Here is a 24,822-nt window from a genome sequence, read left to right as displayed (position 1 = left end):
TGCCTGGAAAATCCCATGGACGGAGGAGTCTGGTAGGCTGCAGTCCATGGGGTCGCCAAGAGTCAGACACAACTGAGCGACTTCATTTTCACTTTTCACTTTCCTGCATTGGAGAAGGAAATGGCACCCCACTCCAGTACTCTTGCCTGGAGAATCCCAGGGACGGGGGAGCTTGTTGGGCTGCCGTCTATGGGGTCGCACAGAGTCGGACACGACTGAAGCGACTTAGCAGCAGCAGTAGCAGGAGTGTGAAGTATAAGAAAATGATCGCTAGCAACATTTTGATTTCTCAATCACAATTTCTTAGGAAGGTCTCACAATCTTGGGCAAATGTCACATTAGTGCCTGAAAGGACAATGTTAAAACTGCTGTGCTGAATGTCATTGGAGAGCCCTGTGGGTGGTGTTGGGAATCATTAACCGACTTTCTGAAGATCCACAGGAACCCTTTACGAGTGACTCACTGGTAAAATTCTCAGGAAAGGGAGGAAGGGAGGAAGGGAGGAAGGAAGGAAGGAGGAAAGAAAGAGGAATGGCTTTACAGAGATATGAAAATCAAAAAAGACAATAGATAGATAGGTAGGTAGATAACTTATATATAAAATTTAGAATTTAGAATCTGCCACATAGCAAGAGCTAAATACATATGAGGTTTCAGTTCAGTTCAGTCGCTCAGTCATGTCAAACTCTTTGCAACCCCATGGACTGCAGCACGCCAGGCCTCCCTGTCCATTACCAACTCCCGGAGTTTACTCAAACTCATGTCCATTGAGTCAGTGATACCATCCAACCATCTCATCCTGTCATCCCCTTCTCTTCCTGCCTTCAATATTTCCCAGCATCAGAGTCTTTTCAAATGAGTCAGTTTTTTGCATCAGGTGGCTAAAGTATTGGACTTTCAGCTTCAGCATCAGTCCCTCCAGTGAATATTCAGGACTGATTTCCTTTAGGATGAACTGGTTGGATCTTCTTGCAGTCCAGGGGACTCTCAAGAGTCTTCTCCAAACCACAGTTCAAAAGCATCAACTCTTTGGCGCTCAGCTTTCTTTATAGTCCAACTCTCACATCCATACATGGCTGCTGGAAAAACCATAGCTTTGACTAGACGGACCTTTGCTGGCAAAGTAATGTCTCTGCTTTTTAATATGCTGTCTAGGTTGGTCATAACTTTTCTTCCAAGGAGCAAGAGTCTTTTCATTTCAAGCCCTACCATCTTGCTGGGGCTTCTCTGCCCCTGGACGTGGGTTTTCTCCTCAGCTGCTCCAGTGCCATGCAGCCACCAGATATGAGGTATAAGAGCTATTTTTATTCTGCTCATTTTATAAATAAGGAACTAAGTCCCATGTTAAGTTATAAATCAACATTGCCTAAAGTCAAATAGTTACCCCTCCAAAACTGTATATTGGAAAGCCAATGTCTGTTCTGATGGTTTGAATTATTTGCCCTTCATTCAGAGCCTTCCAGAATCTAACTCCAACTTACACTGTTGGGTACTTATATAAAATTCTTTCTTTCCACCTCAATTTATTCTTCAACTTCTGAATGGTGGGGCATTTACTCCTCAAAGGTAGAGACTGGGGGGACTTCCCTGGTGGTCCAGTGGCTAAGACTCCATGCTCCCAATACAGGGGGCCTGGGTTCAATCCCTCATCAGGGAACTAGATCCCACGTGCCACAGCTAAGAGTTACTAAAGAGTTTGCATGCCACGATGAAGATCTATGATCCTACAGCTGAAACTAAGACCTATGCAGCCAAAGAAATACATAAATAAATTTTAATAAGAGATAAATTTAATAAGAGAGTTCATTCTTGAAACAATAGCAGGATATTATGTTTTAAAAATAATTTAGAGCAACACTGTCTGATAGAACTTTTTGTAATGATGGAAATGTTCCACATTTACACTGTCCAATATGGTAGGTACTAGTTATATGCGGCCATAGATCACTCAAAATGTAGTTATACAACTAAGAGCTGAATTTTAACTATACTTAATTTTAAAGTAGCCACAAGTGACTAGCGGATGCCACACTGTACAGCTCAGATTTATCAAATTGAACACAGATCTTGGATACTAAAAATGCAAAATGCAATAGCCAAAATGAAAATCTTGGCTGAATGAAGTTTTCTAATCTTGTATTAGAAGATAAAGTTGGCCAGGCACTGTTCTAAGGACTTTATAACATATTAACTCATCCAAACACCAAGTGACAGAAACTAGGAAAGAAAATTACAAGATCAGTCGGGAGATCCAATATCCAGAAAAATGGCCAGAGGAAAAGGAAGGAAAGAACTTATCAAAGAAATAATGCCAGATAATTTCCCAATGAAGTATATGAAAGACTCGCTGAGTACCAGCATAATGACTATAAAAAGGCCTACTTGAAGCACACTTCTTTGAAAGTTCAGAACACCAGGATAGAGAAAAGATTCTAAAACCTTCCAGAGAGAAATAACAATCACATTAAAAAAAAAAAAAAAACTATAAGTCAGAAAAACACTGGATTTAACAGCAACACTAGAGCTTAGAAGGCAATAAAGAAATGTCTTCAAAATTCTGAGAAAAGACAGTTCCAACCAAGAATTCTACATTCAAGTAAATAATCATGTAAGTGTAAAGGTAGAATAGGGCCAGTTCCAGACCTGCAAACTCTCAAAAATTACCTCCACGCACCATGTCTCAATGAGCCACTGAAGGAAACGCCCTATCAAAACAAAGGAGTAAATCATCAAAGAAGAAACAGAATCCAGGAGACAGAGCTTCCAACCCAGGAAGAGAGGATGATCCCCAGAATAAATGAAAAGAAAGATGCTAGGAAAACAGCTGCATCACCAGCTTAAAGAACCAGCTGCTGCTGCTGCTAAGTCACTTCAGTCGTGTCTGGCTCTGTGCCACCCCATAGACAGCAGCCCACCAGGCTCCGCCGTCCCTGAGATTCTCCAGGCAAGAGTACTGGAGTGTGTTGCCATTTCCTTCTCCAATGCATGAAGGTGAAAAGTGAAAGTGAAGTCGCTCAGCCGTGTCCGACTCTTCGAGACCCCATGGAAGATGTCTCCACAAAGAAGGAACTGGGAGAATATTTGATGCATATGAACTATCTGTAAGATTTATACTCATGGCAAACTTTGAAATGAATTCATGTAGGACACAGAGAACCAATTAAGCAAAAAAAAGTTTAGGGACTTCTTTGGTGGTCCAGTGGTTAAGACTCCACCTTCCAATGCAGGGGGTGAAGTTCAATCTCTGGGAACTAAGATTACGTCTGCAGCAGGGTGCACGCAAAAATTAAAACAAAAGCAGATCAGGAACTCCCACTTGATACAGAGAATCTCTGGTTTTTCCACATTTGGGAAGATTCCCTAGAGTAGGAAGTGGCAACTCACTCCAGCATTCTTGCCTGGAAAATTTCATGGACAGAGGAACCTAGTGGGCTACTGTCCAGAGGGTTGCAAAAGGTCAGACATGACTGAACACACACACGCCATCTGTAAACAAACAAACAAAAAAAGGCTATTCCTGAGGACAGTGTTTTTCTTTATCTATTCTTACATTTGAAAAAATGTTTTAAAAATGACTACCTCCAGGAAAAACAAGAGTTGCATGCAAAAAATGGATTTATTTTATATATATAGTAAACATCTCAACTGTGAATAGGATTTGTTTGCCATAATAATGTAAATAATAAATGTTTATCTAGCCACCCCCTCCTAAAAATGTTAAAACTAAACTGAGTATTGGAGGGGAGTAACTATGGACATATCAAGGAGATGAAGAGGAGGAGTTAAAAAATGAAAGAAAAAATTCAAACAAATTTAAGGTGGTTACAGCTTGAGAATGAGGGCAGGGGACTGCTCTTTTATGAAAAGTCTTAACACTTTAACTTTTTAATCCCTTGAGAATACATCTGTTTCATTTTAAAGGAGATCCTAAATGATCTACAAGATTAATAATCAATACAGAAAAGAGAAGAAGCAAGCTATATTTTGCAGTACATTCTGGGTATTCATGTTGTATGTAGTTTCAACACCAATTATTTGAGAAGCTAGCATATAGACGAGTCTCAGATGGATCATATCCAGGATTGTGCTTAGTCATTCAGTCGTGTCCGACTCTTTGCAATTCCATGGACTGTATGTGTTCTGACTCTTTGCAATTCCATGGCATGTGTGTGCAATTCCATGGACTGTATGTGTCCGACTCTTTGCAATTCCATGGCATGTGTGTGTTCAGTCATGTCTGACCTTTTGCAACCCTCTGGACAGTAGCCCACTAGGTTCCTCTGTCCATGAAATTTTCCAGGCAAGAATGCTGGAGTGAGTTGCCACTTCCTACTCTAGGAATTCCAATCCCATCAGGCTCCTCTGTCCATGGGGTAGAAATTAAACTACCCAGACTAACTTTCAAAAAATTGTGAGTGGGAATATATAAATAAATTTGTTCAGTCTTTGAGTTGTACCTAGTGAAATTATTAAAACACATATTGTTTGACTCAATAATTTCACTTTCAGAAATATCATATACATGCAAAGGCACAGGAATGTTCTCATAAATATATCTGTAAAGGCAAAAAAAAAAAAGGAAAACAAATTTCCATCAATAAAGGATACACCCATACTATGAAACTTACAGAGGTTAAAAAAACAGACCTATAAGCAATAACAGGGGCAGCGGCCGAGAGGAGCTACCCCATGTCCAAGGTAAGGAGCAGTGGCTGCACTTTGCTGGAATAGCCATGAAGAGATACCCCGCATCCAAGGTAAGAGAAACCCAAGTAAGACAGTAGATGTTGTGAGAGGGCATCAGAGGGCAGAAACACTGAAACCTAGTCAATCTAATCACAGAAAACTAGTCAATCTAATCACACAGACTACAGCCTTGTCTAATTCAATGAAACTAAGCCATGCCCGGTGGGGCCACCCAAGACGGGCGGGTCATGGTGGAGAGGTCTGACAGAATGTGGTCCACTGGAGAAGGGAATGGCAAACCACTTCACTATTCCTGCTTTGAGAACCCCATGAACAGTATGAAAAGGCGAAAAGATAGGACACTGAAAGATGAACTCCCCAGGTCGGTAGGTGCCCAATATGCTACTGGAGATCAGTGGAGAAATAACTCCTGAAAGAATGAAGGGATGGAGCCAAAGCAAAAACAAAACCCAGTTGTGGATGTGACTGGTGATAGAAGCAAGGTCTGATGCTGTAAACAGCAATATTGCATAGGAATCTGGAATGTTAGGTCCATGAATCAGGGTAAATTGGAAGTGGTCAAATAGGAGATAGCAAGAGTGAATGTTGACATTCTAGGAATCAGCGAACTAAAATGGACTGGAATGGGTGCATTTAACTCAGATGACCATTAAATCTACTACCGTGGGCAGGAATCCCTTAGAAGAAATAGAATAGTCATCATAGTCAACAAAAGAGTCTGAAATGCAGTACTTGGATGCAATCTCAAAAATGACAGAATGATCTCTGTTCATTTGCAAGGCAAACCATTCAATATCATGGTAATCCAAGTCTATACCCCAACCAGTAACACTGAAGATGCTGAAGTGGAACAGTTCTATGAAGACCTACAAGATCTTCTAGAACTAATACCCAAAAAAGATGTCCTTTTCATTATAGGGGACTGGAATGCAAAAGTAGGAAGTCAAGAAACACCTGGAATAATAGGCAAATTTGGCCTTGGAGTACAGAATGAAGAAGGGCAAAGGCTAATAAAGAGTTCTGCCAAAAGAATGCACTGGTCATAGCAAACACCCTCTTCCAACAACACAAGAGAAGACTCTACACATGGAAATCACCAGATGGTCAACACCAAAATCAGATTGATTATATTCTTTGCAGCCAAAGATGGAGAAGCTCTATACAGCCAGCAAAAACAAGACCGGGAGCTGACTGTGGCTCAGATCATGAACTCCTTATTGCCAAATTCAGACTGAAATTGAAGAAAGTAGAAAAAAACCACTAGACCATTCAGGTATGACCTAAATCAAATCCCTTATGACTATACAGTGGAAGTGAGAAATGGATTTAAGGGACTAGATCTGATAGGCAGAGTGCCTGATGAACTATGGACAGAGGTTCGTGACATTGTACAGGAGACAGGAATCAAGACCATCCCCAGGAAAAAGAAATTCAAAAAAGCAAAATGGCTATCTGAGGAGGCCTTACAAATAGCTGTGAAAAGAAGGGAAGCGAAAAGCAAAGGAGAAAAGAAAAGATATACCCATTTGAATGCAGAGTTCCAAAGAATAGCAAGGAGAGATAAGAAAGCCTTCCTCAGTGATCAATGCAAAGAAACAGAAGAAAACAATAGAATGGGAAAGACTAGAGATCTCTTCAATAAAATTAGAGATACCAAGGGAACATTTCATGCAAAGATGGGCTCAATAAAGGACAGAAATGGTAGGGACCTAACAAAAGCAGAAGATATTAAGAGGTGGTAAGAATACACAGAAGAAGTGTACAAAAAAGATCTTCATGACCCAAATAATCATGATGGTGTGATCACTCACCTAGAGCCAGACATCCTGGAATGTGACATCAAGTGAGCCTTAGGAAGCATCACTATGAACAAAGCTAGTGGAGGTGATGGAATTCCAGCTGAGCTACTTCAAATCCTGAAAGATGATGCCGTGAAAGTGCTACACTCAATATGCCAGCAAATTTGGAAAATTCAGCAGTGATCACAGGACTGGAAAAGGTCAGCTTTCATTCCAATCCCAAAGAAAGGCAATGCCAAAGAATGCTCAAACTACCACACAATTGCACTCATCTCACACGCTAGTAAAGTGGTGCTTAAAATTCTCCAAGCCAGGCTTCAGCAATACGTGAACCATGAACTTCCAGATGTTCAAGCTGGTCTTAGAAAAGGCAGAGGAACCAGAGATCAAATTGCTAACATCCGTTGGATCATCAAAAAAGCAAGAGAGTTCCAGAAAAACATCTATATCTGCTTTATTGACTATGCCAAAGCCTTTGACTGTGTGGATCACAATAAACTGTGGGAAATTCTGAAAGAGATGGGAATACCAGACCACCTGACCTGCCTCTTGAGAAACCTGCATGCAGGTCAGGAAGCAACAGTTAGAACTGGACATGGAACAACAGACTGGTTCCAAATAGGGAAAGGAGTATGTCAAGGCTGTATATTGTCACCCTGCTTATTTAACTCATATGCAGAGTACATCATGAGAAACGCTGGGCTGGAAGAAGCACAAGCTGGAATCAAGATTGCCGGGAGAAATATCAATAACTTCAAATATGCACATGACACCACCCTTGTGGCAGAAAGTGAAGAACTAAAGAGCCTCTTGATGAAAGTGAAAGAGGAGAGTGAAAAAGTTGGCTTAAAGCTCAACATTCAGAAAACTAAGATCATGGCATCTGGTCCCATCACTTCATGGCAAATAGATGGGGAAACAGTGGAAACAGTGTCAGACTTTATTTTTCTGGGCCCCAAAATCACTGCAGATGGTGACTGCAGCCATGAAATTAAAAGATGCTTACTCCTTGGAAGGAAAGTTATGACCATCCTAGACAGCATATTAAAAAACAGAGACATTACTTTGTCAACAAAGGTCCGTCTAGTCAAGGCTATGGTTTTTCCATGGGTCATGTATGGATGTGAGAGTTGGACTATAAAGAAAGCTGAGTGCCAAAGAGTTAATGCTTTTGAACTGTGGTATTGGAGAAGACTCTTGAGAGTCCCTTGGACTGCAAGGAGATCCAACCAGTCCATCCTAAAGGAGATCAGTCCTGGGTGTTCATTGGAAGGACTGATGTTGAAGCTGAAACTCCAATACTTTGGCCACCTGATGCGAAGAGCTGACTTATTTGGAAAGACCCTGATGCTGGCAAAGATTGAGGGCAGGAGGAGAAGGGGATGACAGAGGATGAGATGGTTGGATGGCATCACCGACTCAATGGACGTGGGTTTGGGTGGACTCTGGGAGTTGGTGATGGACAGAGAGGCCTGGCATGCTGCGGTTCATGGGGTCGCAAAGAGTCGGACACAACTGAGTGACTGAACTGAACTGATAAGCAATGACTAACAGGATCTCCAAGATATGCTGTTAAATGAAAAGAAAGTTATAAAACACAAAACAATATGTAGAAAATGAACCTGTTTATGTCAAGGGAAAACAGAAACTTAACAACATGTATGAGTGAGTGTGTGTGTGTGTGTAAAAATGCATAAATACTGCTCTGCAGGCTTCTCTGGTGGTCCAGTGGTTGAGAATCCACCTTGCAATGCAAGGGACACTGGTTCCATCCCTGGTCCGGGAAGATTCCATATGGTTCAGAGCAACTATGCCCATGTGCACAGCTACTGAGCCAGTGCTCTAGAGCCCTCGAGCCAAGACTCCTGAGTCCACGCACTGCAACTCCTGAAACCCTTGTGCCCATGTTCTGCAACAACGGAAACCACCTCAATGAGAAGCCTGCATACTGCAAGGAAGAGTAGCCCCTCTTGCCTCAAATAGAGAAAGTTCACATGCAGCAACGAAGACCCACCACAGCTAAAAAAATAAAATAAACTGCTCTCGAGATACCAAAATGTTGAAAGTGTATCCTTCATTCTACCAATTTGCAAACAGGACTCTCTTATTCTATGCCATGTACTCCACATCCAACATCTCCATGAATCTTCACAAAAATCACAGTTACAAAATTTTCCCCAGGTGAAAATCTAGTCAGAAGTTGATGCTCAAGACCTAAAGACAAGGTTATGTTCAAAATGGAAAATAAACAGCTGATCAATACTTGTTGAGCTCATAGTTGGTCACTAAGTACTTTAGGCTTAGGTTGAAAAAGTAATACATTTCTATTTTATAGATGAATATTCTGATTGAAAGGGGTTGAGTAATTTGTCTAAATTCATGTGGCTAAACAAAAGGCAGAGATGGAATTCAAGCCCAAGTTTTCTTATTACGGTCAAATTGTGGGGGTCTGTGATGACTGGGATGTTTGCGGTAAGGCATTGCCCCTGGGTTACTTGGAGTCAGCTCCCCACTCCGCCATGACTTTCCAGGCCAAGAAAACCACTGAGTCAAAACCAGACCCAGCTCCTCACTCAGAACCTAGAGAAGCAGCCTGAATTTTGCAGTTCTCAGAATTACAAAAACATCTCCGATGGCTATGGTAGACATCACTTTTCCAACTGATGGTTGATGAGGCTTCAGAATCCTCTGCAACTCAGTATGACAGGCAGCCACCATCAATCAATCCAAGTTAGCACCAGAGCTGAAACTTATTTGCCACCTTCCCTGTTGTCTCTGAACAGAGACATTCATAGGAAGACCAGGAAAAGAATCTTAAAATGAAATAATGCTTTTGTTTAGGAGTTTTGGTATCAATGTATTGGCTTACACCTAGCCTCCATCACTGATAAGATAAAAAACATTAGCTCCTACCTACTTTCCATTCTCCCCACCTGCAGCCTAATTTCGGATCTCAGTACCTAACTTCAAGATTCACTAATATTTCTCCTCTCTCTGCACCTGCCTGATCCAGTTTTCTACTCATGGTGCTTACCAAAACCCTCTTGCCTACAGAATAAAGACCTTTAGCTTGGTATTCAAGACCTTTCTTGATGGAGCTACTTTTCCAGCCTCATCTTTCACCTCTACTCAGTGTATGTCCCTGACACCTCCTTTCATTCTGTTTCATTTTATTCCCTCCCTTCTCCAGTTTCTCCCTGAGCTGCCTTTGCAAAGGCCTGAAACACCTTCCTGATCATCTCAGAATCCTACAGTCCTTCCTGACAAGCTCTCTGCTCAACCTAACCTAAGAATAAACGCCCTCTCACCTCTCTGGGCTTGCTCTTCCAAGCCCAGAGCATCAACTGACAACTGGGACAGAAACATTTAACTTGCATTTAGCTCTTCCTTGGAATGGAAAGTCTGAACCTAAGTACAATGGGCTAGATGAACTTCCCTACTGACCACCTATCTAATTCAGTTTCAGTTCAGTCACTCAGTCATGTCCAGCTCTTTGTGACTCCATGGACTGCAGCACACCAGGCTTCCCTGTCCATCACCAACTCCTGGAGCTTACTCAAACTCATGTCCATTGCATTGGTGATGCCATCCAACCATCTCATCCTCTGTCATCCCCTTCTCCTCCCGCCTTCAATCTTTCCAGGATCAGGGTCTTTTCCAATGAGTTGGTTCTTCGCATCAGGTGGCCAAAGTATTGGAGTTTCAGCTTCATCAACAGTCCTTCCAGTGAATATTCAGGATTGATTTCTTTTAGGATGGACTGGTTGGATCTCCTTGCAGTCCAAGGGACTCTCAAGAGTCTTCTCCAACACCACAGTTCAAAAGTATCAATTTTTTTGTGCTCAGCTTTCTTTATAGTCCAACTCTCACATCCTATTTAATAGATGGCAGATGGTTTTGAACTGTGGTGTTGGAGAAGATTCTTGAGAGTCCCTTGGACTGCAAGGAGATCCAACCAGTCCATTCTAAAGGAGATCAGTCCTGAGTGTTCTTTGGAAGGACTGATGCTAAAGCTGAAACTCCAGTACTTTGGCCACCTCATGCAAAGGGTTGACTCATTGGAAAAGACTCTGATGCTGGGAGGGGTTGGGGGCAGGAGGACAAGGGGACGACAGAGGATGAGATGGCTAGATGGCATCACCGACTCGATTGAAGTAAGTTTGAGTGAACTCCAGGAGTTGGTGATGGACAGGGAGGCCTGGCGTGCTCCAATTTATGGGGTCGCAAAAAGTCGGACGCAACTGAGGGACTGAACTGAACTGAGTCTTACTAACAAATGAAAGAAAAGGGAAACAAAGCAAAACCCAGGCACTTACTATTGGGCATTTTAGCAAACTCTGCATCCCTGTTTCTCTTCTTCCAAGAGATAAGTGAGTCCATGACTGGGGTCCAGCTTGTGTTGCTGCCCAGAGCGCTGGTCTGGAGACTGGAGAGGTAGCATTGGGCCTGCCTCACGCTCCTCTTTCATGAGCTGAGCAGTCAGGTGGGGACAAGGGGCTTCAGGCTTGGAGGCCACACCTCCTCATGCCGATGGTGCTCCACAGACCTGGTCACTGCTTACCTCTTCAGAGACCGACCTTCAGGGAAGGTGTTTCCATTGCTTATTCCTGTGCAGACTGGCAACAGGGCGCCACAGTCAGGTTCAGACTAGGTCAAGGCAGGAGGTCAACTCTCCACTTCCTTGGCATCTGGCACCTCAAGTGAGTGCATACTATGCCCCTCGGGAGGGGAGAGGGGTGAGGGGCGGGGGTCTTGGCATAGGCGACTAGAAGCCCACTCACCCCGATAATCCTTCCAACCCTCCTGCCTCTGGGGAGAAGCAGCGCCTAGTGTGCACGCCGGGTTTGTGCAGAGGGCGCATGCTCCGTGATCTTCCTGCCCTTTGACCTTCCCACCGCTGGGTCCGGGGCTTCCACCAGAACTTGCTGCTGCCACCAAAGCCTTGGGGGCTCAAACCCTTCTGGGGTTCACGCATCTCATTCCTTCCATGACTCAAAGAAAGTAATTTCAAAGTTCCCCTTGAACCAATCTTGGAATGAATGCCACCACCCCGTGACCTCCATTTGATTACTAGGATCTGTTGATTTAAACTCAGGAAATACCTTGAACCCATCCTCTCTTCTCCATTTGTGCTGCTACTTCACCAACTGATGCTGCCACCGCCCTGTCACCACCGTCGTCCTCTCTTGTCCCTCTTGCTGTGAACTCACCGACTGAGCTCTGGCTCAAGAATCCTTGTGCTCCTGTTTCCATATCATCCCCTCAACTGCCAAAACATCTTTCAAAATATAGACCTGCAACTCACAGATACAGAAAACAAACTGGTGGTCTTGGAGGGTGGGGACAATATGGGAGAAGAGGGGAGGAGATGAGAGGCACAATACAAACTAATGTGTGTAAGATAGACTCAAGGATGCATTGTACAACACGGGGATATAGCCAATATTTTGTAATAACTGTAAATGGAAAATGACTTAAAATTATATTTTTAAAAACTGTTTAAAAAGAAACAAAATACAGACCTGCAATGATTTCACGATCCCCTTGGGAGAAACTTCCAGTGACTCCCTATCACCTTAATGGTCAAGTCCAAATATGGTTAACATGGTATGCCAGGCTCTGCCTGCATTTCTGCCTCGTCACCCACCATCTGCCCTCAGTCACTCTGTGCTCTAGGTCCTCAATGTTTCCTCTCCGATTCCACCACTCAACCTGCTCTTTCTCATGACATTTGATGCAAGTCAGGTTCCCTAAGAGGTGGAGAGACTGGCATGTAGGAGGTTTATTAGGAGTGCTCCAAGTCCAACAAGGGAGAGAAAATAATAAGGTAGTATTGGACAGGAGGAAAAGTCAAGCTGCACTGAAGTCTCACCAGAACCAGATGGGATGGCCCTTCACAACTATCCAAAGTTGGAGCGTGGACCCGCAGGCTTGTTCCCAGGTCTCTCAGTCATTGGAAGCCAACCACCGGGGATGACCTTGGGCAAAGTGGTTCTCTGTTCTCCTCAGCTGAGGCAACTCCCGAAAGTGACTTACCACTGAGGCTTGCCTGACAACTGACAGCTGAAGACTGTCTGCCAAGTCATTAAAATAATAATTTAACACTTTTGGTAAAAAAAAAAAAAAAATGCTGTTCTTACTGATGGCTGTGGTGTCCATTCTAAAGGCAGGGAGAGTAAATTCCATTACGACAGGCTTAACCACAATTCCAAGTCTTTCCTACAAGTCAGGACTTAAGGCTAACCCCCTCACTCTACAGATGGGGAAACTGAGGCCTGGAGATAGTCTCAGACCATCAGCTACCACAGTAGCACAGTCTTGTAATAAATAGCTGATATTCGAATGTTGATACTAGGTTGTACCAGATGCTTTACATGCCTTATCTAATTGACTATTCATGAAAATTCTAGGAGGAGCTACCATTATTATCTCTATTTGACATATGTAGATACAGGCTTAACACAACCAGCTGGGTAATGTGTCCAGGATTACACAGCTGCTAAGTGGGGGACCTAGTATGTGAACCATATCACTCTGACTCTGGAGCCTTAACTAGTAACCACTAAGATGCATTACCTTCTCTTAGTGCAGCAAGTCACCATCCTGAGCCTTGTGAGATTCTGAGGAGTGTGTGTGAGTGGCTGCTCTTTTGAAGAATGGATACACCACTACCACATAAAGCACAACATTTATTTTCTGTTTTCAGGCTAAGAGGATAAGCGCACATGCTTCTAGATAGAAAATAAGTTTCTTATCAACTAAATAAACCAAAGAACGTGGTGCTCGTTTTCAGCTTCGATGTGTATTCCATGCCAGTTCCTCTGGACCTGGTGGCCTTGCTCCTATCACAGCTCTGATGTCTCTCCAGCTGACACCTATGGGTCCCATCAAGAAAGGTGTGCACCTGAGTCTTTCAGCAAATATGGAGGACTCTCCTTCTGCCCTCCTCAAACTCCCAGGTCTGAACAGGAGCAGCCCAACAAGATGGTCCCAGTTAGGTTAATAAAAGACCTTCCCTTAGATTTGTTCTTGTTGCTGAGTTGCTAAGTTGTATCTGACTCTTACGACCCCATGGACTGTGTAGCCCACCAGGCTCCTCTGTCTATGGAATTTCCCAGGCAAGACTACTGGAGTGGGTTGCCATTCCCTTCTCCAGGGTATCTTCCTGATCCAAGGATGAAACCCTCGTCTCCTGCATTAGCAGGTGGATTCTTTACCACTTAACTACTGAGTAAGCCCCACCCTTAGATATGAGATACCACCAGAATCTATCCATCTTCCTCTTCTGCTTCATTAAAATGAAATCTACTTAAGTGAGAAGACTCTGATCTGTAAGGATTTCCCAATGTAGAAATGGTGTTAAATTACAATAGTATGAGGTGATCCAAGAAACTTGTGTCAGAAAATGTGGATTATTGTGTTTAATAAACATGCATCGTATTCCTACCGAACACAGGCCCTAGGCCGGATGCTGGAGGTCTCTGTGAGTTTGCCTTTGAGTACAGGAATTTTCAGATGTTAGAGTGGATAAGGATCACGTAGGAAACTTGTTAACAATGCACATTCCTGAACCCACCCCCAGAGTTTCTGATTATTAGATGGGGCTGAGGTTTAGGAATCTGCATTTAAACTAGTTCCCAAGTAATTCTATAGCAAGTGGTTTTCATCTGTATCTTGAGAAACCCTGAGTTAGGAGACAGTTCTGACCAGGTGTTTAAGTCAACCTCAGGACTGCAGGAGATTGGAGGATACAAAGTGTAGGGTAAAGAGGGTAATGGGCATCATTTCAGAGGGAAGTAGAGGCAAGGAATTGGGTACTGGCAGGAAAAAAAAAAAAAAAACAGGAAGAAGGGAGAAATTCGGATCTCTTGATGAAGGCACCAAGTTAATCAGCAGCTGGTGTAGTAGAAAGAGGCCTGGAAATAGGAGGTGGCAGACGTGGATGCAAATAGGCTAAAGAGTTCCATTAACTGTGAGCCAGAGGTTCTGGACATAAAAGAAGGGAATGAAGGAAAGGAGGGAGTGAGGGAAGTAGCAAGGCAGGAGAGGGAGGGAGAGAAGAGGAAGAAACAGAAAGAGGAAGGCCCTGAACCTAGGGGGAGCTTATAGTCCTGTGGTTCTGACTATGTGGCCATGGGCAAGTCATTTGAGAGCTCCCCGAAGGGGTGGGGGCGGGGCAGCTGTATGTGGCTCTTTAAAATTAGGCTAGACCTCTGGAAGTAAGGAGAAATAGAGGTAGTATATGCAAAGGCTGTTTTGTATAAAGAATTGCTAAATGATGCTCATTACAAATTGATTCTGGCTCAGAGTTAGGCCACTGCAAGCATGGATGTGATCATGTCTGGTTCAGCTCCTGAAGTGACTTCCCTCATCTTTGCCACACCTGACCACCAAACTCACAGGAGTTTGGTGAGACGTTTTCCCTTTTTCTTCTCTGCTCTGAGCTAACTTGGATATGGCTTTGTGCAGGCCTGGGCATGAGATTCCTTTCAGCACGCCCACCTCCAGCTGTTCTCCTTGACCCCAGAACCCTTCCACCTTCTCCCCAAAAAGGGCCAGCTGTTGTCCCAGAAGCCACCTGCCTCCTCCTTGGCCTATGAGTCACTAGTTGGGGGCCAGAGGCTTCACTGGAGGATTCCGAGGACCAAAGCAACTGGCTGGAGGCCCTTGGGGAAGGAGAGGAGACAGGGCAGACATTAAAATGAAATCAATTTTCTATAAATATTTTTTAATTAAAATTGTAGTTCTTATTCCGTGCAGAAGAGTCTAAGAACAACTTTGCTCCAAGTGCCAGGCAAAATGCTCAGCAGCTCTCCCAAAGCCAGGGAGGGGAAGGGAGGTGAGAGCAGAGAAGAGATTCGGTAACTGGTTCTTTCTACTTTTAGGGATACAAAGCAAAAGGAGAAAGGCCAGGGAGCTGGTAAGGGATATTCTTGGTGACTCCCCAAGCTGAGGCTCCTGGGGCAGGGGGCTGAGCTTCTTGGGGGCCCTGAAGCTGGAATTTTTGTACTTTCCTTTGTTCTATAAAATTATGCCACCTCTCACTCCCTTTTTCCCCCTTGCAGGCCCCCTCGGCCACCAGCCATGAAACTTCAGCCAGAACCACCCACGCATTGGCCTGGGGGCCACCCGGGCAGACCGAGGAATCAGAAAGCAGGGAGAAAGAGAGAGGGAGAGGGAGAGACTGGGGGCAGTAGAAATCTCCAGATGGAGACTGAGTGGAAGAAGGGAGAGAGACAGTCTGGAGAAGGGATGGAAAAGGGCAGAAACAAGAGGGTGGAGACAGAGCCCACCAGAGGAGAGAGGTCCTTAGAGGGAAAGACAAAGATACAAATCAGGGAGGAGGGAAAAGGGGTAGGAAGAAAGGACAGGGAGGGAAAAACAGAGAGGTAGCGAAGCTGAGGGGTGTGTAGCGACTCAGAAACAAAAGTCTAGGGTGTGCGGCTGCTCTGAGCCCCGGAAAAAAAAAAAATACCGTGAGCTCACAGCGAGGGTCCAAAGCACGGAGAGCAACTCACACTCAGCTCAGGAACACCAGCGCCCTGCCCTGTGCCGCCGCCTCATTTCGGATGCCTCAAACTTGAGGTTTAGGTGCAGTACACTCACGGTGGCCCGAGGGGCCTCACTTGGGCAATTTCCCCAAGAGAACTGTGACCCCCCCACCCCGCCCCCCCAGAGGTTCTGACGCCATATGAAGAGAGGGCTAGGGTTAGGAGAGTGTGTCCCAGGGTACCATCCCCAGGCCTCCTAGCTCTCCCAGATTTCTGACTGCAAAATCTACATGGGTCACCATTGTGTTAGTGTAGTGGGATGGGGTGAGGGTGGGGGCGGTGGAGAGATCTCTGCAAGAATTAATATCTATTTTATTCTCTTGCTCCTTCAAAGTTTCTCTTTTACCGCCAAGCGACTTCTTGACAGTCAGAAGAAAGGCAAATCTTTCCTCTTCGGGACCCTGTGATTGCACAAATCCAACATACTGCTGCCAGGGAGATGTGGCTGGAAAACTCTAGAAGCTGGAAGCGTTTTCATTAGGCAGGAACTCCAGGGTGTCCAGAGACAAATTCCTAAATAAACCTGGAAACATCAAAGTGGGAGACAGAGGAGAGAGGGACTGAAGGTTGGATACAATTGGGACAGAGGGCCGGAGAGTGAGACCCTCATGGAAGCCGAACATCGTGGCAGGCTCCTCTGTCTGAAAACCTTGTCCCAGGCGCTCAGGGTACCAGCTGTAGGGCCCGGCACCCGCGGGGCAGCCACCCTCTGCCTCAGACTTATCACTTGCTGAGTCTTTTCTCTTCTTTTTTTTTTTAATCCTTCAAATACAAGACAAAAATACACCTCATTTATCATCATAGATATATATATTTCACTCTCACCACATAAATACAAAACATCCAAATATCCAAAACATTCAAAACAGTTAGTAGTCAGGATTCAGTAACACCTACCCGCGTGTGAATCGTTCATTATTTTCTTCACTATTTGCCTTAAAAAAAAAAAAAGACAGAAAAAGGAAAAAAAAAAAAAAAAAGAAAGAAAGAAAGAAAAAGGAAAGCGGGGGAAAGCTTCCGACGTAAATAATTTACAATAAAATTACTATTTTTAAAATGCTCTGCGCTCACTTCGGATGGACGAATACATTCTTAGACGCTGCAGCACCCGCCGTCTGGGTCTGTGGTTTTGGTCAGAAAATGCGTGGCCGTGGCCATGGGGATGGGCGTCGTTGCGGGGGAAGGGGTGAGGCCGCGACCGAGTGGAGGTCCGGGTTTCTCACTTGGAACCGTGGAAACTCTGTTTCTGTTGTTGTTTTATAGGGAAGGAGGTGGGAAAGGATGCTTTTCCTAACCACGCAGGGAACTGATCCGGATCCGGAGACTACCGACAGAGGAGGCCGGTCGCCCTGTCCGCGGCTGCCATTCGGACGTTTCCAGAGTGCTGAAGGGTTTTGTGAATCCGGGGGGTGGGGGAGAGGGATGGGCACTGATTTGTTTCCAAACCTAGCAATGCTGCCCGGAGCCACGGATCCGGGAGACGGTGGGGAGGAGCGGCCGGGAGCTGCCCTACTCTCTCCCGGAGGAGCGTGATGCCGTCGGTTATCTCCCGCAGCAGCCTCGGAGAAGATCCTGAATTTTCTATCATTCGCGGCATAGGCATTTCTTTTGCTTTTTTCCCTTTTCAATTCCTGTTTAAAGTCGTAACACCCGAATCTTTAATTTTGCATTGCCCTGGATGCATTTTCTATCCTGAATTTTCTTACCGCTTCCTAACTCCATCGTTATGAGTTTTTTAAAAACTGCTTCCACTCCACTCGGTTCTGTATGGTAATTACTCTCCTTTTATTGCTGATTAGATCAAACGTATTACCACAGTCGCCTATCATGATGTTTGGTTTATTGTCTCCTGGGATCGGGGTTGGTGGTGATGGGAGTTTTTCTAAAAGGGGAGAAGATTCGGCACGATTTGTCCAGCCAGGAAGCTGAGTGTGCGCCGGCTCTCCCGAAATGTCCGCAAAGTGGGGTCCAGCGGCTTCCAAAAGCCCTGGTTTCTCTGGCGAGAGGAAGGAGCCTCCTCCTTTTTGGTCTAACGAAACCTGTCAGCCTTTTCAGCTGGGGTCTGCGTGCAGCTTCCCTTTTTCAAATATTCATAAGCATAATGAACGGCAGCAGCGGCTCAATCTAAAGCAGATGTCCTGTGCTTTGGACTTAGAACCAGTCTTTCCCTCCAGGGCCAGGCACTGGTTGGGGCATCAGGTTGGTTCCCCCCCCACCCCCACCCCCCGCAATTCTTTGGATTCTCCTGGATGCAGAAGGAAGTTGGCGCCGGAGGGTGGGTGTGGGACGACACAGAGGAGGGGGCGGAGGGGGGGAGAGTAGCCCAAATGGCAGAAACTGGTGCGGAAGGAGAGCTGTCAGAGGCCTCTTGGGAGCCGGGTGCCCAGCTCAGGAGCCCCGGCGTCTAATGCGCGTGAGTCCATAAATATCACCACAATAGATACTATAAATATAAATACAGGGAAACACTTCAAATCAGTCCAGCGCTTTTTTCTCCGCCCCTTCTTTATTGTTGGTCCGGGAGTAAGGTTCGAAGGCCGAGGAGCTCAGGTATCGGGCGGAGAGTTCTTGTAAATTCCCGGCCAGCGAACCGGCCATTGTCAACGGGGCGGAGGAAAGACGGCTGGCGACGGAGCCGAGCAGCGAGGGCACGGGCAGGCTGAAGAGGCCGTGGCTGGCGGCCGGTGCGCCCGCGTGCAGTCCCCCGGGCCCGGTGGGCCCCGGGCCCGGAGCGCCGCCCACGGCTGGCGGGTGCGGGGATGCGGCGCCGGCAGGACCCGGGGCGGCGGCGGCTGCGGCGGCGGCCGAGCCCGCGGCGGCGCCCGTGCCCAGGGCCGGCAGACTGGGCCCGCGGAGCGCGGAGCCGAGCGCGCCTGTGGCGCAGGGCGGCAGGAGCGCTGGCAGGCCTGGCGGCGACAGCAGGCGGCCCTGCTCCAGCAGCCGGAGCACGCTGCACGTGGCCGCGGTCTCTGACACCACCGAGCGCAGCTCCGAGTCTTTGCCCTGGTCCTTCTTCTGCTTCGTGCGCCGGTTCTGGAACCAGACCTTCACCTGCGCGCCGGCCCCGGGGAGGGTGGGAGAGAGGGAAACGAGCGTCAAGGGGAGCAAGCTCCCGGGGCACAAAGGCTCCGGGGAGGGGGGCTTCCCCCAACTCCAGCCAAACCCCCGATCCCAACCCCAAGCTGGAGCCGGGGAAGTCGGGCCCGGGAGCAGCGGGGCAAGGGCGGCGGGAGTCGGGGGACTGGGGGGACAAGGGCCGCCAAGAGGGAAACACAGCTGCCATAGGCTGCGCTTCCGGGTGGGTCATGGAAGCAGGCCTAGCCCGACCCCGGTTACAAACAACAAAGAAATAAAAATGCCCATGACCCTAACTGGGAAGATCAGAAGTTACTTCACTGGGCCACCGCACTACTCGCAGGGGGACTGTGGATCATCGCTGCGTAAAGGCCCGTTTTTCCAGGAGAAGGTGTAAGGCCTAAAGGGAAGTAGGAAGTGAGCGTGAATGGGAAGGAGTATTGCCCTGCCTTTCAGGACCCAAACCCCTGGCCATAACCGGCTCGAATTTAGCCCCAGAAGCACTAATTCTGTTGAAGGCTACAAAAGGCTATTTCTTGCTTTTTAGGGTCAGATGGACTATCAACTAACAGCAAGCAGGGAAGATGTCTACACATAGAATCTGTGCAGGATGCATTTCATAAGCCAAACTTTCTCCATCTCCTCACCAGCTGCTGGACTGGAGGGTCTGAGTGATGTCCTTAATTTATAACCTAACTCTGCTGCTGTCCGTCATGGACTTTGGAGTCATGGGAGGAAGTCAGGAGGCTGGGGTAGACTAAGTACTCTCCATCAATCTCCACTCTTACTTCCACATCTCACTCTGTCCCTCTTCAGGCCTAACTGGTGGCCCAGAATGGCATTTGGCAGCTCTAGGGAAAGGTTATTCTCTCCAGATTTTGTAAACTAAGAGGATGGTAGCAGAAAGAGTAGGGGTAAAGCTACATGCCAACTCAAACTCAAAATGGATATCCAGTATGCTCTCCCTTGGGTCTCAGCTCTGCCTGGATCCTATATCTAAAATGCTCCCCATCTGTTTCAGAGCTGGACACGGTAAAAGGGACTGGTCCTCAGAAAGAAATATGCCTTACCTAGGCCAAGCTGAAGCCATGCCCTAGGCAGGTCCTAAATGACCTCCACAAGGCAAAGCTCTTGGGCCCAAAGACCTCTAGGCCAAGCTGAAGCCATGCCCTGGGCAGGTCCTAAATGACCTCCACAAGGCAAAGCTCTTGGGCCCCAAAGATCTCTTGGGCCCAAAGTCCCAGTAGAATATGGATTTTGAGTAAAGGAGAAGACCTAAAGCACAATTGTCAGTACTGGCTCCCAAGGGCCCAGATTTGTTTCCTATCTCATACCTCACACATCACTGGCACTGAAGGTGCCCAGAGTGGATGCTTGGGGCTGGGAATGGGGCTGAGTCCAGTTCAAGGCCAGCAAAAGCACTAAGGATCAGGGCAGCCTGGTAGGCAAAAGCAGATCTCCAGAATGTGCACCTTTTTAATCCCTGGTTGTCACCCACAGTTCTGAAACAGGGGTCTTTGGTCCTAGAGCCATTCTTGCTGAATGAGCCTGGGTGCTAGGGAAGGTTACCATCTCCAGAAAGGGTAGTGCCAGGAAATCTGGCCAAAATAGGGTGGCCAAAACAGGGGCAAACATAGGTTCCTCCACGAGGAGAGGCAAGCAGGGAATTCTCAGGACGAGGGTCTAAAAAGAAACCAAAAAGACAGGGTTTGGGGTCCTCCTGAGCTAGGCCAAGGTGGGCAGACATGGGCCCTGGAAGATGTGGGGTGTAGGGGGAAAGGGATGGCTTAGCAAAGGGAGAAAGCCTTCAACCCTTCTTTTCCATCCTCCCCAATTCCTCTGCCCCACCGTGGGAGGCTTGGTCCAGAGTCAAGCTAGGTGGTCAGGAAGAGCTTCTAGAGCTGGCTGGGGCTGATGGGGAGGGAGGCTGATGCAGAGAGCTGTGTGCGGCCTGGTCTCTGAGTACCTGCGTCTCGGAGAGGTTGAGCTGCCGTGCGAGCTCCGTTCTCTCTCGGCCCACCACGTACTGGCAGCGCTGGAACTCCATCTCCAGGCGGTAGAGCTGCTCGGCGGTGAAGGACGTGCGTGTCCTCTTGGGCCTATCCAGGTCCAGGCCTTTGGGGAGGATGATCTCTCGGATGGACCCCTTGGCATCTGGGGAAGGGGAGATGTCAAGCATCAGAACCCATCCTCCTGCTTTCCTCCACCTCCCCAAGCCGGATCTGGCTTCTGAACAACAGTCCGGAGGTGGATGGTGGGGGTGGTGGGGGTGGTGGGAGTGGTGGGGGTGCAGCCACAGCCGGGAAACAAGGACACTATGTGTGTTTGGGGGGTGAGGGGACTAACTCCACATAGCTGATGGGAGGGGGAATCGCTGTTGGCCTTTGTAGAGCCCTCCGGACAGGGGAGAAAAAATAAGTGGGCTGACGTTCCTTTTAGCCTGGGAGCCTCGGCTGCATGGACAGGATCCGCTGTAGTTTGAGGGTCCCCGCACTGACCCGCCCAGGTCCTGCCAGCCCCAGCTCTAGAGCAGGCTGACCGAGACCGTGCTACAGCGGTCCCCACCCCCATCCCGGGGTCTCCTTCCCTCCCGAAGCCAGGCGGCGGAAGGAGGAGGGACCGAGTGGGAGCCTGCAGGGCCTGGCGATCGGTTGGTAGAGGCGGCGCCCGGCTGGGGCCGGAGACGGTCCTCCGCACCGCCACCACCGGAGCCGAGCGCACCCCGCGCAGCAGAGCGGGGTCGAGCCCAGCACTGAAACGGCATCCGCAGCCCGGCAAGCCCGCCTGGCTGCTTCTCCCAGCGGCGGCGGCAGCCAGCCTGGAGCACGGCGCCTGGCCCCCTTGGCCCAGAGCGCCAACTGGCCGGGCAGTTGCTGGCTGGCGGTCCTCGGCTCTTCTCCAGCGCCCGCGTCCCCTTGGGTGCGCTCGACTCGCAGGGCGCGGGAGCCCCCAAGCAGGCTCCCCGCAGTTCCTCGGACCCGCCGGACGCAAACACGTCCTTCAGAGTTTCCTGCTGCCTTCCCGGGTCGGAGGCCGCAGCCTGGAGCCTGGGCCCTACCGCCCAGTCTCTCGGCTCTCCCTCAGCAGCCCAGCCGGCGGGGCCCCTCGAGGCTTGGAGGGATCGAGGCTCCTGGAGAGCGTGCGTCCCAGGTGGGAGTCCCTAGCGGCGGGCGGGACCCCTGCCCGGGGAGGGCCAGCAACTTTCACCTAAGTCCCGGGCGGCAGACCCACCCCGCCGGGTAGGGTAGGCGGCGGCGTGCCTCTCGGGTCTCGGAGTCGCCCCTAAAGAACGCCCCCCACAGCAGCCCTGCCCCGTTCCTACCTCGGACCAGGATCCGGCGGCAGTAATCCGGGTCGGCTGCTGAATTGCCTTTACTTTTGTTACAATCTTCTGGGGCGCCCGACGCAGAGAAGGCGCCCTGTGGCTCCTTGAGGAAGGCGGCGGGGAGGTTCCCCTCCGCGCCCTTGCTCTCCCGGCTCTCCTTGTGCGCGTTCTTGGAGACCCGGGCGGCCTCTGTGTCCGAGTGGCACCGAACGTCCATTTTGTCTGGTTTCCCGAACATAGGAGAGGCACGAGCAACAACAACAACAAAAAAAAGGCGAGGAAAAAAAAAATAGAGGGGGGACAAAACCCCTACAATACAGCCCTTACGCCCGGCCCGGAGAGAGGCAAGCGGCACGAATGAATGTCCCCGCGGGGCGGCCGCGGGCGGGTCAGCGGCGACCGCCGAGTGGCGCGCTCGCCGAGAGGCGGCGAGTCTGGTCCAGGATCCCGGCGGAGCAGCGGCGAGGCCGCTTCGTCAGCGCCCGCGTCTTCTGAGCACGTCCAGTGTCCCCAGCTTGGCGATCAGGTAGCGAGCAGCGCAACTCCGAATTGCTGTGGCTCCCGCCTATTACTGAGACGCGGAGTTGCAGTTGTCCGACACCCGGGGGGGACGCGCACTCGCTGTTGCAATTGATTACGGGTAATTTCGCAGCCCCCACGTTTCGGTTACCTCATGAATACACTAAATTGTTTGGATAATATATCAGATCGTAATGGATGGTTTCTGTCCTTGTCCCCAATCAAGTAGGGGTTTAGCCAGTGAATAAACGGAAATGATTGGTCTTGCTTTCAGGAAACACACAATCAAAGACCCATACTTCCAGAAAAACTTTTGACAAGATTCATCCTGAATTGTTAGTACCATTAGCAGGCATTATTAACTTTCCCTTTGCCTTTGACCCTCCTGCTCACATACGGGCTAGAGGGGCTTTCTCCACACTCGACAGATAGAGCTGAATTGGGGTGGGGGTGGGGGGAGGAGAAACAAAACCCCTTACACACCCTCAGCAGAAGAAAGCAGTCGCCTCTAGGAGGGGGGAAAAAAAGAAGGGGGAAGAAGAAAAAGTTTTCCCCAAAAGTATCTCCCCCACACTCTAAAAAGCCAAGCTTTCCTCCCAAACAACTCCTTAACACACCTCGACGCTGACAGCCATCTTAAACTGCCACCTCTCTTCATTTAGTTCCAGTCGGATTTTTTCAGGCCTGCACCTCCAACAGCCCTGAGGCAGCCCATTCAAAGGGCAGCTTTGTACTCAGAGTCCAGCAGGAGAGAGAGAGGGGGAGAGGGAGAGAGAGCCGCGAAAATCTCAACTGTGAGATCTGCTTCAAAAAAAAAAAAAGTTTTCCCCTAGCTATTTCATTGTCTCTGCTACAATATCTTTGAGAAAAGCAACAGCCAGTAATCCAATAAGAGCATTGATTAGACCACAATGATTCAATTCAAGCGCATGGCCTTGTGCAAGGAGCATGCTCCAGCCCTTCTCGTCACCTTGCCGGGGCAGAAGCCCTCTCCACGCCGCTCTCCCCATTCATTCCTTTATGGGAAATACGGAGCAAAAGGAGTGAAAGATGGCAATTATCTAATTGGACTATTAACAAACAGTCCTCTGAGTGCGGCGGTCTGGCGTGGCTCCTGGGCGGGGGAAGGGCCGTGTTCCTGCCCTCATTCACAAAGAGTGCAGGGGCCGGGGAGGAAAGGGGGTTTTTTAAAGGGAGTGGGGCGGGGGGGAGAGGAGAGGTGGGAGGTTTGGCTGAGAATTTTTCCACACAATTCCAAGAATGGGGGCGGAGGCAGGCAGGCGGGCGGGCGGGGAAGGGGAGGGGGCTGGGGCGGGGGTCGCGGCGAGCGGATGGGAGAGGGGGAAGGCAGGGGTGCGAGTGTGTGCGGTAGGCTCGGCGGGGCTCGGTCTGACAGCGAGGCGGACTCTGCCCGCTCCACCCTCCCGCCGCCGCGGTCGCCGCCCAGCCGGCCTCTGGCTAACGTCGGGGGCGGGGATGGCGAGGGGCCAGGAGCCCGGACCTTCGCTCTCTTCCCCACCCCGCCCCTTCGTCCCTCAGCCCCTCTGGCCCCCAGGGAGAATCCACGCTCTGTCCGATTCCGACCTAAAGGAATCGGACAGCCTCCTCTGTCCCCGGAGGCAGATCTTGAGCTTTTACTTTATTTCATTGGTTGGTGATTGTGTGTACGAGTGTGTGTGTGTGTGTGTGTGTGTGTGTGTGTGTGTGTGTGAGAGAGAGAGAGAGAGTGTGTGTGTGTGAGAGAGAGAGAGTGTGTATGTGTGTACGCCCGATTGTCCCGAGCTCCCCTCCGCGGGGCGGCTGGTTTCCCGGGTCCCCAGCCGACCGGTGGCCCGTCGGTCCCCTT

The 24,822-nt window shown here is 48.6% G+C and overlaps 1 protein-coding gene across 1 annotated transcript; it reads right to left on the bottom strand.

Annotated features, from left to right (window-relative positions):
- Positions 1-16,826: 16,826 nt before the first annotated feature.
- VAX1 (ventral anterior homeobox 1) lies at positions 16,827-24,103 on the bottom strand. The gene is made up of 3 exons (XM_027529222.1): positions 22,455-24,103; positions 21,099-21,286; positions 16,827-19,108 (listed from the first exon to the last, which is right to left on the bottom strand). Exons 1-3 carry the CDS (start codon positions 22,693-22,695, stop codon positions 18,533-18,535), a joined length of 1,005 nt encoding a protein of 334 aa, XP_027385023.1. The 5' UTR covers positions 22,696-24,103; the 3' UTR covers positions 16,827-18,532.
- Between the last annotated feature and the right edge of the window lie 719 nt (positions 24,104-24,822).

This window comes from Bos indicus x Bos taurus, chromosome 26 (assembly GCF_003369695.1).
Source record: "Bos indicus x Bos taurus breed Angus x Brahman F1 hybrid chromosome 26, Bos_hybrid_MaternalHap_v2.0, whole genome shotgun sequence".
In the NCBI taxonomy this organism is placed as follows: domain Eukaryota; kingdom Metazoa; phylum Chordata; class Mammalia; order Artiodactyla; family Bovidae; genus Bos; species Bos indicus x Bos taurus.
Note: the sequence above shows the minus strand (reverse complement) of the source record. Positions and strands in the feature narration are given on the sequence as shown.

Bases quoted from the DNA above. Each gene is read 5' to 3' on its own strand.
- VAX1 (XM_027529222.1), bottom strand. From the start codon at position 22,695: ATGTTCGGGAAACCAGACAAAATGGACGTTCGGTGCCACTCGGACACA. The intron at 21,287-22,454 runs GTAGGAACGGGG...CCCCTTCCCCAG, and splicing joins CCGCCGGATCCTGGTCCGAG to ATGCCAAGGGGTCCATCCGA. The intron at 19,109-21,098 runs GTACTCAGAGAC...GCCGGCGCGCAG, and splicing joins TCAACCTCTCCGAGACGCAG to GTGAAGGTCTGGTTCCAGAA.